At 40.4% G+C, this 13321-nt stretch overlaps 2 protein-coding genes across 2 annotated transcripts in view; one reads left to right on the forward strand and one right to left on the reverse strand.

Annotated features, from left to right (window-relative positions):
• LOC126284406 (uncharacterized) overlaps positions 1 to 9515 on the reverse strand; it is a 35171-nt gene extending 25656 nt beyond the window's left edge. Inside the window, exon 1 of the mRNA XM_049983318.1 lies at positions 9314 to 9515. Within this exon, the coding sequence (XP_049839275.1) occupies positions 9314 to 9425 (112 nt within the window). The 5' untranslated portion in view covers positions 9426 to 9515. The remainder of the gene's footprint in view (positions 1 to 9313) is intronic.
• Positions 9516 to 9685: 170 nt separating this feature from the next.
• Positions 9686 to 13321, forward strand: part of LOC126284407 (biogenesis of lysosome-related organelles complex 1 subunit 2) — a 45841-nt gene continuing 42205 nt past the window's right edge. Inside the window, exons 1-3 of the mRNA XM_049983319.1 lie at positions 9686 to 9774; positions 9851 to 9981; positions 10142 to 10253. Of these exons, the coding sequence (XP_049839276.1) occupies positions 9726 to 9774; positions 9851 to 9981; positions 10142 to 10253 (292 nt within the window). The 5' untranslated portion in view covers positions 9686 to 9725. The remainder of the gene's footprint in view (positions 9775 to 9850; positions 9982 to 10141; positions 10254 to 13321) is intronic.

Below are 13321 nucleotides of genomic sequence, written 5' to 3' on the forward strand. Positions count from 1 at the left end.
CATTCGCATGTTGAGCCGTTGGCTGGAAATGAATCTCATACTTGAAACGAGACAAGTAAAGAGTCCAACACTGGAGGTGGTGCGCAACCTTGTTGGGAAGTGACGTTGATGGATGAAACAAGGAAACAAGTGGTTTGTGATCCATAACAAGATGAAATTTGGATCCATAGAGGAAAAACACCAAACTTACGAAGAGCATAAATAATGGCCAAAGCTTCTTTTTCAATTTGAGAATACTTTTGTTGGGCATCTGTGAGCATTTTGGAGGCATAAGCAATGGGTTGTTCAGAACCGTCAGAAAAATGGTGGACAAGGATTTCAGTGAACCCATATTGAGAGGCGTCCACGGCAAGAACAAGATGTTGGCCAGGTTGATAAGTAGCCAGGCATGGGGCCTGTTTCAGCGTAGTCTTCAATTTCCGGAGAGCCGCATCATATGACGCGTATGCTATTTTCCCCAAAAAGGCCTGCAGTTCCTTAACAGATGTAGGGCGAGGAAGGGACATTGATCGCAGCGTCAGTTTGCTGAAGTGGACGAATACCATCCCGAGAGAGTTGAAACCCTAAGTACGTGATAGATGCCTGAAAAAATTTTGATTTCTGAAGATTACAGTTACGACCGGGAGTCTGTAAGACATGAAAAAGTGTTCGGAGATTTTGAAGATGTTCGTCAGTGGTGGAGACAGTGACAACAATGTCATCCTGGTAATTTATACACCCAGGGACAGTGAGCAATACTTGTTCCAAGAATCGCTGAAAGAGAGCAGGGGCGCTGGCAACCCCGAATGGCAATCGTTGGTATTGATAAAGGCTGAAAGGCATGTTAAGGACCAGAAACTGCCAGAAAGCAGCATCGAGAGGAAGTTGATGATAAGCTTCTGACAGGTCAAGTTTAGAAAAATACTGGCCTCCAGCAAGTTTAGTGAACAATTCTTCAGGTCGAGGCATAGGGTAAGTGTCGATAAGGCATTGAGCATTTACAGGGGCTTTGAATTCGCCACAGAGACAAATATCACAACAACAGGAGAGGACCACTCACTGGAAGTGACAGGAAGCAAGACCCCTGAAGCAGTGAGACGATCCAGCTCCTGTTTGACCTGATCACAAAGGGCCACAGGAATGGGCCGAGCCTGAAAAAACTTAGGCCGAGCAGTGGGTCTGAGTGTGATATGAGCTTCAAAGTAATTTGCACGGCCTAACCCAGGAGAAAAAAAGGGACGAAAATGTCGTCGACGGGGAATCCAATTGCGCATAAGGAATAGCATCTCGTACCATGGAATTGGCATAGGATTCTTTGTGAACTTCAGTAACAAATTGACACTTTCTACTGAGGCCGTGAAGTTCAGCCGCCCAAGCGCAATAGGATTGACAACAATAAAAGGCAACACGAGAGGCTACCATATGCGTTTGCTTTTGAAAATAGATGGACAGAAGTGAGCACATTTCAGCAAAGGACAAAGACGCAGGATCTTTCAAAGGAGCTAATTGCGACAACAACCAATACATTTGAGGTGAAACCCACAAAAGGAACAGAGACTTACATGTTTGTTCATCCGCGACACGAAATGCCAAGAAGTGCTGTCGAAGACGTTTTTCGTAATCAGACCAGTCTTCCGCCGTCTCATCTTAAGGAGGAAAAGTAGGTAGAGACAACGACGAGAGACGCCCCGCATTTGATACTGTGACGAAATCACGAATCGCATTTGTGAGAAGTGTTTGCTGTTCTATGAGACCTTGCAGTAGTTGCTCTAAAGTAGCCATGGAAACATGTAGGTCAACGATGGAAGAGAAAAATCCCATTCTCGTCGCCAATTGTTATAACTTCAAGTTGAACAAATATATTTTAAGGAAGACGCAATACATGAAAGTCACAGATCAAGTAAACAGAGTAAGATGTCTGTACACTGTAACAGTCAAATCATAACTGAGTCCAAGTCTAGCGGCCGCTGGCTGGCTGGCCGCTTAGGTGGCGCTGCTGCTGCATGGCTGGCAGACAGCACTGCATGTAGAGGACGCCTGTAACTGTGCGGCAGCACTTTGGAAGACTGGCGAGTCACAACACTCTTTCCCACAGAATTGGTGGATATTTAGTTCTTATAGTGTCACCAAAATTTGTAAAACAAATTCACAAGCATTTGTCAGGCAAAGTTAGACTGTAAGACTTTCAACTGTTTTCCTCCACAATAATGTGTTGCACTGGGAGAACTAATTAATTACCACAACAACACAGTAACTGTGTATTTATTTTTGTCTGGTTTTACATAAATATCACAAAGTATATATTTTGCTTAAGTGCTTGTTTCTGATTCTTCAGTTAGTGTTACTTCTAGAATGGGTGACACAGCTGCCCCTTACAGGGATGTGGATTAAAAAATAAATTTAAACTTAATCTTTGTAATGAAATTAACATAACTTGTAATTAGTCTAGATCAGGAAGTGACGTAAAAGACAAAAAATAAAAGAGAGTTGGATTTATTTACAGTGCTGAAGACCTAGATGGTGTTAAAATTGGAAATGAGAGTACCCGTGGTGCAGCAATTTTCTACAACAATCCCTCACTCCATATTAAAACATTCACAAGTAGTTATCAGGAGTTTTGATGTCACTTTACCTGTCTTCAATAGATGAACAATAACAACTGGCAAATCTAATGCAAAAAAATAGACTTGGGTTGTAATCAGATAATGTGCTAGATATTGTGGAAAGCTACATTGAGCAAAACAAACTACAATCATTATTCAAAATGTTCTAATGTAAGCTGTTGGCAGCACACCAGAGGTTGCAAGAAGATCAATAACAGGCATTGAATAAAGTGCACTTATCAGGAGAGAGGCTGAAGACAAACTTGCAAGCAACACTCCACCAATGCTCTCTCGACTGCCAATAATTAAATTGCCACCACGGACTGGACGGCCCAGTCAGTCATCCGACAGTCACAGCTAGTCAGTCACAATCAGAGTCACAGTTGCAGTCAGTCAGAGTCAGTCTCTAGCACAGTCAGTACAATGCAACCAGATTCAAGTGTATAGTGGGATTTGTACTTCACCTGCAGTGAGGCTAACATGGACCATTACAGAAGGGATTGTACCGCAACACGTGGACTAGCTTAAGATAAGAAGCTTCTTGTTCTTATTAATAAAGAACCCTGTTAACACATGTATGCAGTTGTGTTTTAGAAAGAGGGTACCTGACACCAAACAACATCCTCTGCTCGTTCCCATGGCACAAGACTCTACAGTATCAATGACAACATAAAACAAAAAACAACAGGATGTGGAGATGTTTTTTAAAATAAGGGTAAGGTATTCACTTTTTCATATTATTGATCAGATCAACCCACAGCTAATCTATGATTTTTTAAAACTCCATGCCTCTGTGACATAACTAAATTTATGGGAAACTGGGACAGATATATACCTGTGATAAAACCCTTCTAAAACTAGAGTTTTTGGAGCAGTTGGCATCAAAAGAAAACATAAGAGTAGTTCTTATGAGTAAGAAAACCTGCAGTCGATAAAATCTTATTGTGATTGTCATTTGATTATAAAATGATTGCAAATGCTTTGTGTGTTTAAAGAAAAGTATGTAATGTTGAACTGGATTGACAGAGAAGTGCCTACACAGATTTTACTGTCCAAATGTGAACAAGGTTGAACAGAGACTACACTATTTTTCAGTTGGTTTAGAGAAATCTTTTTAAAGTACTTTGGGCCACTTATGATGGACATGCAACCCATATCTCAAGCAAATTGATCTCGTTAACTCAGGGACTCAATATTACTATCATGAAACTGCCACCTAATGCAACCTATATTTTACAACCCCTAGACATCTGTTGCTACAAACACTTTCCTGTAATACAGCTACTGTGACATTGATAACAATAAAACCATTGAAGTAAGTGTTACTTTTCTGTGTGATTTTAAAGTCTGTCAATAAGCACAGATAACCCAAATCGAGCTAACACATTACGTGTGGATTATACACTGACTGGTTGTAATTACCCCAAAATATTGAGGTAACTAGACTCATGTGAAGAATTTTTGTTTGTTTGAATATTTCTTCAACACAGACGTTCAGAGAGATTTCCAAACAGAGCATTCCAATGAGAAAGTTCATTCTGTAATAAGACCACTATAAATATTAACTTGGAAAAAAAAAAAGGTAAAGAACACCAGGCTTTAAATGAAAAAGGATTAAATTCGTTTTGGAGGAATATTCTGTGATCTTATAAAAGCATTCAACTCTGTAAATCATGCTCTGCTGCTTTTCAAACTCAACCAGTATGGAATAAGGGATCTTGGTTTGAATCTTATCTCATGGAGAGGAAGCAAAGGGCAATAATCACATCAAAAGAAGCAGATTACTTCTCAGACTAGAAAACTGTCACAAGGCGTTCCTCAAGGCTCAATCCGTTGGCCAATTTTATTCCTGTTCTATATAAATGACTTGCCTCTGAATTTATATTCTTCAAGTTTATGAGAAGTAAATAAGGAAAAAAATCCTGACATATCTCCTGTACATCAGACTTACATTCTGAAATTCTGTATGTTATGAGATGAATAAAATACATTTCACAATTGTGGCCCAGCAACCCAGTGTTTCCTTACCTCTAATATTCTTACTAAACAGATCTTGATATTGCAAGTTTATAGACAATTGAAAGTGTCCTGTGTAATGTAATGTAAATGTTTTTCCTGAAGTATTACATACAACAATTGCTGAGTAGTTTAAGAGAAGGAACATTGATTTTATTCAAAGTAGCTGTTTTTTCTATTAATACACATTTACATACATCAAGTATTCTAGAAGTAGTTTCCAAAGGAGGGGTAGTCTCACAGTTTTGTTTATCACTACAAAAATAAAGTTTCATATGTTGTTTGTTTGCAGCTACAAATTTGTAGTTATGGTACACACAGAAATCCCCATGCCACAATAACAAAGCACACCACTAGAGGAGCCAAAACCTAATGGTGCAGTCCACTGATATATAAAGTGGAGTGTTGTGCAGTAATTGGTCTTCTGTATTTGAAGCGTTATAATGCTGCAACAATCCATGCTAAGTTTATTGTACAGCGAAAATGCACCTGCATGTGATACAGTGGTTAGGTGGCAAAGATGCTTCCAGTGTGGTCAAACAAGTCTGAATGACAGAGGAAAAAATGTGTTGTCTGTGTCAGAAGAAGTCCTTTTGGCTGAAAGCTTACTTGTTTAGCAATCTTTGTTGTGCCTGTCTGCAACTCAATACCTCCGCTATAAGGTTGGTAGCAGCCTATCATTTTAATAATATTGTCATTATTCCATCCTGGATTTTCCATTATTCGTCAAAGAACAAAGTGGCACCATCTCTCTATGAGGAATCGGAATCCAGAGTTACAAGACTAGTGGAGTTTAGTAATCCCACCGGATGTGCAAGTGGAAGATACGGACACCTCGATCGTGTAATGTCATCCATGTGCAGCGAGAGATCCTGTGGTGAGAGCATTGCTCATACTGCTGCCAGATCGTCATATGAATTTCCACAGTGAGCAAATATAAGGCCATCTGGCAGTGTTCTCTTCCTCAGCTGCTGTTATTCAACTCATCTCCGCCAATAGAAGCCGACAAACATGACTGTTATCCAGAATCAATATAAATCTGTGTGCCTTATGACTTAGGAATGTAAGGTTTCCACCGCCACAAGGCTTTATGAACCTTCATTTAATATCAGATTTATTTAGTGCGTGCATAGAATATTGGCGGAGTTTGGACTTTATCAGGATCTACTTCTCTTAATTACTATTTTGGCTATATTAAATTCCACCAAGAACTATCATTATTTGGTTTTGTGCACTAATAGACAATTTTAATTTGATGTCACAGAAGTTAACTTCTATTTGACAAATGCCTTTGGTTCTAAAGTGAGGGTTTCAACATGGAGGCCTTGGTGCTCATAGACCAGTGTATCACAATCAAAGCAACAGTGTGAAAAGTGAAAATAAGTCGTGTATCAGTTTTTTCAACATCTTGCATGGAATTCTGAACATGACAATGGACACCTCCTTGCCAGATTCCACATCGGCTCACCACAAAAAGGCCCAGCAAACCAAGACAGCAGTGGAAATATTGTAGCTGTGTTATGCCAGTCCAGATGATTTCTTTAGATGCCTAATTGTCATGGACGAGTGATGGATGTATCACCATGACCCTGAGACAAAGGAGGAAATTCAGCAGTGGGAACACATGGATTCACCACTGCAGAAAAGACAAAGCCCCAGCCATCATCGGGACTGCCATGGTGTGGTGATAACAGATTATGCTCATAAGAGATGAACTGCTGCAGGAGGATACCACCAAAATTTTCTGATGAGGCTACTGGAGGCCATCAATATGAAGCATCATGAGAAGCTGTCCACAGGCATGATTTTGCTCCACATCAGTGCCCCAGCTCATACTTCACAGTACACAGTCAAGTGGGCTATCAAATGTTGCCTCATCCCTGTAATCTCCTGACATGGCACTTAGTGGCTTCTTGCTCTTTCTTCGGGTGAAGAAACCACTGTATGGTAAGTATTTCCAGAATGGTGATGAACTGTTGACTTATATAAACAGGGTCTCTGATAAGTCATACATTATTGGCACAATGTTTTGCTTTGGAAGGTGAATATGTAAAGGAGAACTGTGATCATCACTGTTTCATGGTCACAGCTTCACCATAACCCCCTCTTCTCTTCTCCTCTCCTCTCCCCCTCCCCCAAAGTGATAATTACAACTTTATGACTATGAATCATAATTATCAGTGTTAGATATTTAGCACTAATCACAACTTGTTGTTGACGATGATGAAGTCCCATACTCCTTGGTAGAGTGTAGGAGAATGGTGCGGGAGACCCGCACTGCAGTACTAGGCAAGGTCCTAACGGAGATGGTTTGCCATTGCCTTCCTCCGACCATAATTGAGGATGAATGATGATGATGATGACACAACACCCAGTCATCTTGATACAGGTGAAAATCCCTGACCCTACCAGGAATCGAACCCGGGACTCCATGCTCGGGAAGCGAGAATGCTACTGTGAGACCACGAGCTGCGGTTCTTTGTGTATTTTAAAAAAAGAAGCCTACAATGGCAGCTTCTTGCTGGTAATGTTTAACTTTAATTGTTCCACATAGCTGAAGATATTTACTAACACAATATGTTCATGCGTGGATGAATGATGAGAAATACATAGCTCACCACAGGATGATGTCTGAGACTATTGTAAATAATATTATTTTTGCTCTTTTCTGTGGAGGACATCCTCCTGATGTTGTTAGGTTGGTTTGGTGTGCGCACCACCCGATAGTCTGTCTGCGTTTGAGACAGTTAGCAAAATCTACAGAAATCCCACAGGTAGTTGGAGACATTCAGGTTGACCCAGAGTGCCCCACTTACTGGGCAAGCCCAATACAACCAAGGCAAGCCAGATGTCCCAGAGATTGCTGTCGAATGATTGTTTTATCTAAATAGATATTCATTTCATTGTCACAAGGCTCACCTTTAGGTTGAAACTTTTTTATTTAAAATCTTTGTTCTTGCAGTTGAACCACATTTCCTATTATGAGCCCTATGTTGAGCCAAGATGGCAGTGGGCAAAAGTGTACAAATTACCGATCCTGCAGTTCCAACGAATTTCGACCATAATAAGTGCAAAATGAGTTATATGTGGTATTCTATGTATTAACTGTAATTACTGGTACCACGAAAAATGCGTCAAAGTTAACCTGAAATACTTTAACAGTGAAGATCAGTAGACATGCCATCAATCCATCATACTAGCTACGGAATCCAAAGTAAACAATACTCTAAAAACGCAGGATCACATAATTACGTCATTGAAACAAGAAATAATAGTCCTCAGCCTCAAGCATGAAAGCCTACTGGTGAAGTAACGAGAACTATAAGTGAAGTGTAATGAACTTGAACTGGCAGTAACCAGCAAACCTATGAACAATGAACTCATTATCCGCACCCTGAACGTAAATATTGGCAACAAAAACTGGCGTTTGACGGGACAGCAGACTATGAGAAATAGTCAAGCTGTAAATCACACTCAGAATGCAATGCTGAATCCTGAAAAAGATACTGTCTTCATACCAGTTGCTACAGGGATATGCCTATGAGTGTTAAGTGTTTCCCCTTAATGAATCTGCTGTCAACTCAGTCAGTTACCCTTTCCCATTCCTGTTGAGACATTGCCCATGTCTTGTAAAACCCCACCTCTCAACAGCATCAACACAAACAAAATCTTTGTTTGATTCAGCACCTGACATGAACAGTTGATTTAAATCTATGTTACCCATGAATACATTTTAGATCACTGCTTTATTAGGTCACTAAAATTAACACATTTCTTGATGTTAAAAATTATTTTTTGTATCTTTCAATGTGTGATGTTTTTAAAAAGTATTGGTCACAGGCTTCCTGCATGACTATGTCACAACTTAAGCTAAACCATGTTAACTAGACTCAGAGCTGTTCAACAGGAGCCTAGAAAAGGAACAACCTCAACCTTTTTATGGCTTGTTGCTGGAGCTATCTTTATCAGGTCACTCTCAATGCTGTTCCCTCCTCCACCCACTACTACAACATCGTCCTCCATTCCAAAATCTTTGCAAAAAGAATTTATATTCTCTGTCATTTAGCTAAATCTCGCTGTTGGCTTGAAAAAAAAAATGTGGCTTGATACCTGTTTCCTAGTTCTTCCTGTAACAACTGGCCTACATCTCTTACATGACGACTACCTCACAAGACTTTCCCCCTTTCAAGCGTTTTCTGAAATCCTTGGTTTCCTATTGAAAGCCTGCTATGCTTTGCCTACATCTACTGGAGACGATTCCTCACCTACATGAGAGAGTAGGGAAAACCAGTCTATTTTTCTGGGAGTATTGGGCATGACGTTTGTAGAAATATGTATTTTTCTCTCAAGCTGTTCCCCATTTTGGTCGCTTTTCAGCACCTCTCTCTCTTCAAACACGTATTATAATTTATAAGCTACATTCCCCTAATACGGTTTTCGCAGATGGGATGACGTTGGATTTCTCCAAAACATTCGTTCAATCACAGCGTAATATCTCAGAATATTCTAATAACAGTGAACTTTAACATTTTGTAATTGTGCACCCTTTGGCGTATAATATGGCCGCTCCGCACAATTCGCCAATCCCTCGTAAACCTATTGAATCTATGCACAGAACCAGCTCTGCGCGTGTCAACTACTTAATAAAAATAAAATGCTCACTGTAACATATAAATAACATTCCAGTGTCACGAGAATGAATAATTAGTAATTACTTATTAGACCGTAGAGACGTTGCATCCGATGTTTCATCGTGCCCCAAGCCCAATAGGGACCAAAATGCAAAGTTACAGGCTTATCAAGTCTGCTTCTCATCCTTTCTTCCATTACGAGTGGTACATGAAGGCTTTTAGACCCACAAAAATTTCTGTAACAACGTGACAGGACTCCTCAGTCGTTTGCAGAGATTAGAGATGTTTTTTGTGCATCACAGAGTGTGAAGCTAACGGTGATCTCTGGTAAATAAATGTGTGGTAAAATCATGTTGGCCCCTCTTTACGTCACATGACGTCACTGTCCAGCTGGGCAATTGTTTGTTTATATCGTATAAAGGTAGAAGTATGTTCGTGAGAGTACGAGTAGTAATGTTGCAAAAGTAAATAATCGAAAATCTGCTCTATTTTGAACATGACTGACGAAGGTGATAGTGAAGGTGTTACAGACTCACCCAGAAGGGGTACGATACAGTAAATAAACTTTTGCGGTGTGTGACAATAAGGAAGTAAGCCTACATAATAAATATTGTGTTTCAGGGCCAACTTTGTCAACAAGCACAAGTAGCTTTGAAGCCCTCGACCCACACGATCCGAACTTAAGCCGCCTTGCCACAAACATGTTCCAGAAAACGGCAGATTATTTGTATGGGGAGCTGACAGCCACATTGGTAGGTAGTGTTCTTATATACTAGGTTGTGATACATGTGACACCGATGTTCGATCGTGGATGTACTCGCCTTTATAACAGTGCTAAATCACGTGCGATGTGTTCATTATATTCCTTATACACTCGCTTAACATGAGGGTTGATTTATGTTATGTTTTTAGGACGATTATCGTTTGCTGGAAGCGATGAATCGTGCTACGATCACAAAATATGCTGACATGAAGCAGATAGCTGGAAGTGTTTCGAAGACTATGGCGGAACTAAATGAGAAACGTAAGCAGATAATGCTGTAATATATTAAGCTGTTATTGTTTGATGTCAGGGACTAATTTGCCAACTTCTCCTGTGCAACACCTAACACAGTTTTGCGATTTTTGGGTTTTGACCAGTGGTACGACACCCGTACTTGCACTTGTTCAACATTAAACCGTTTATTGATTACATATTTTGGTTATAATCTCTACCTCTCTTGGATGTGATAAAAGTGTAGCTGTTGTACAGTGAGAGTATTATTATGGTAAGTGTGCACTGTCGTCGTCGTTTTGAGTCTGAAGACTGGTCTGATGCAGCTCGCCATGCTAATCTATCCCACACAAGATTCTTCACCTCTACATAACTACTGCAACCTACATCCATTCCAGTCAGTTTACTGTAGTTGAGCTATGAGTTTCATCTGTGATTTTTACCTCGCCCTCTCCCTTCCCCCCCTCTTGATTGCCAGACTTTGTTTGTGTCTGCCAACCAGTTTCTTTTTTTCATTTAAAATAGGGGAAAGGCAACCACTTACCTGTAAAGGACTAGTCTGTGGTACGCACACACACATAGTAGAAAGCAGTTAACACTACCTTTGAGCTGCCACTTTTTTCCCCCCTAGATCTTCTAGCTTCACTGCACAGCTACACAGACATCCAGACACACACACATCTATGCCATCATGTATGTTTGGGTGTCTGTGTGCTTAAAAAGAAAAGATCAGTAGCTTGGGAGCTAGTGTTAGGCCCCCCTAATTGTCTTCTATTATTTCTTTCTGAGCACTGTGCACCAATCCTCTATAGGTAGGTTGTTGCCTTTCCCTTATTTTACAGATTTTCCATCCAGAGATTTCCACTATTGTTATAATTTCTTCTGTTAGTAATTTTGCGGCATAAATTTCTTTTCTTTTCTAGTTCAAATCTATGCTGCCTCATAAGTTATTTAGTGTGACATCTAATGTTCAACATTCTCTTGTAGCACAACATTTTAAAAGCTTCTGTTCCCTTCTTGTGTGAATTTTTTATCACCCATGTTTCACTTTCATACAAGGCTGGACAGTCTAGACAATTGCCTTCAAAAAGCACATCTTAACATTTAAATTTATATCTTGTGTTACTAAGTCTCTCTCTCTCTCTCTCTCTCTCTCTCTCTCTCTCTCTCTCTCTCTCTCTCTCTCTCTCTCTCTTTTTCCCAGAAATGCTTTCTCGCATATTAAAATATGCTCCGTGTAAATGTGCACCAGGCCACTTCCCCTTTTGTTGCTTTTCCTGAGTCCATGTTCTTGTATTAAAATCATCACACAAAATGTTAGTCAAATCCTTAAAAAGAGTGCACTGATCACTTTGGAGCACTGTAGCTGATGAAGAACTAATACTAGATGATTATGTAACCATCCACTGCTGACTTTTAAGTAAGCCAGTCAGTTGTATGGAATCAAAACAGTAAGACGGGTTTACACGGCAACGTGACAGAACAGCAGAAGTGTTTTTTCATGTTTGGACAAGCCTATGACCCCACTATGATTGAAGTTATCCTCTGTGTTGATGTATCAAACTGGACCCTCCAATGTGTCTAAAAGGAAAGGCTTAGCCCTTGCAGCCACATAACACAATGTAAGAGTAGTGATAATATTATGTTCGTAACCATCAAGGATCAGAGACAAGTGTTAAACTCTCTATCAGTGGCAGTTGGCTTGAAACCCAACATGAATTTCTTCTGTCAGCGAATCCATCTCAACTGTTTATGAATGAACATTGAGAAGGGAGTGGCATGCAGTGAACATTTGGAGTTGGGTGCCTCACAAAAGGCCATTGCACACAATGGTAAATAAAGCTGCACATCTTCAAACAGCATAGAAACAGGACAAACACTGACTCATTGGAGGCATGTAGTTATGTAGTGTTGTCTGACTTTACAGTTTTGCCTTTTTAAATAATGCAAAATGTTCAGTGCATTGACAGGCCAATGAGATCCTTAAACCACAATGTGTGGAGGATATAGTTCAGCTTAGAGGCAGTTCTGTGAGGTTCTGTGAATGTTTTTATAACATGACTTAGGCCTACTCTTTCAGGTTACAGTGAGCATGAACATGGATTTGGCATTTCAAAAGCATCCAATTCTGCTTGTCTGCTTTGACCCATGAAGTCATCAGTATGACGGATACCGCTACCTCCTGCTTATACAAAATGGTGACAATGATGTCGCTACAGACCAATGCCAATAAACGTGAACGAAAACAAAAATGATACAGTAATGTTTTACTCCAAAAATAAAATGAATCCAATGGGACAGTCACGGAAAATGGGGGGGGGGGGGGGGGGGTTAGGGCAGGACAAGCTAAATATAAAACAATAAAAGAAAATCCATACCATCCCAAAATAAATAATATATATAAAAAAATTTAATTACAGCATTTCACTACACCAACAAAACTGCAGGAATCGGACATTTCCCTTGACCTATATAGCTCAACTGCAGCCAATGATACAAAAAAACCAACCCTTACAACTCTGAAAAGTGGAAACAAAACCCTCACAGCTCAAAAACCTAAGTACCCTTATTCCTTACATCAGTTAAAACACAACTGGCCCATTACCGGGTGATCAGAAAGTCAGTATAAATTTGAAAACTGAATAAATCATGGAATAACGTAGATAAATGGCATCCGTCCATCCTAGAGGGATGATGGTGTAGCATGCTTGGTTCAGAGTCTGCTGTGGCTAAAAAGTCCCACTCGAGAGTGGCAGTCCCTACTGCAGTTTGGACATGTGAAATTTGAGGGACTTCGAACAGAAGCCGCTCTGTCTCTTCACTTTGTCCTCTTTCTGATTTGTTCCTGTGTGCGTTCGTCCTCCGAGAGCTTGACGCCGTTGCGCACAGCTACTCGCCGCTTGACACGGTCATCTGCAATGCTTTCCCAGCGACTTGGATTGATTCTGGTCTTGGTCAGGTCTCTCTTGCAGACATCCTTGAAACGAAGATGCGGTCGTCCCACTGGCCTCACACCTTCCTGAAGTTCTCCGTACAGCAGCTGTTTCGGTATCCGTTCAGGATCCATGCGCCTGACAAGTCCCAACAATCATAGACGT

This window comes from Schistocerca gregaria, chromosome 8 (assembly GCF_023897955.1).
Source record: "Schistocerca gregaria isolate iqSchGreg1 chromosome 8, iqSchGreg1.2, whole genome shotgun sequence".
Lineage (NCBI taxonomy): Eukaryota > Metazoa > Arthropoda > Insecta > Orthoptera > Acrididae > Schistocerca > Schistocerca gregaria.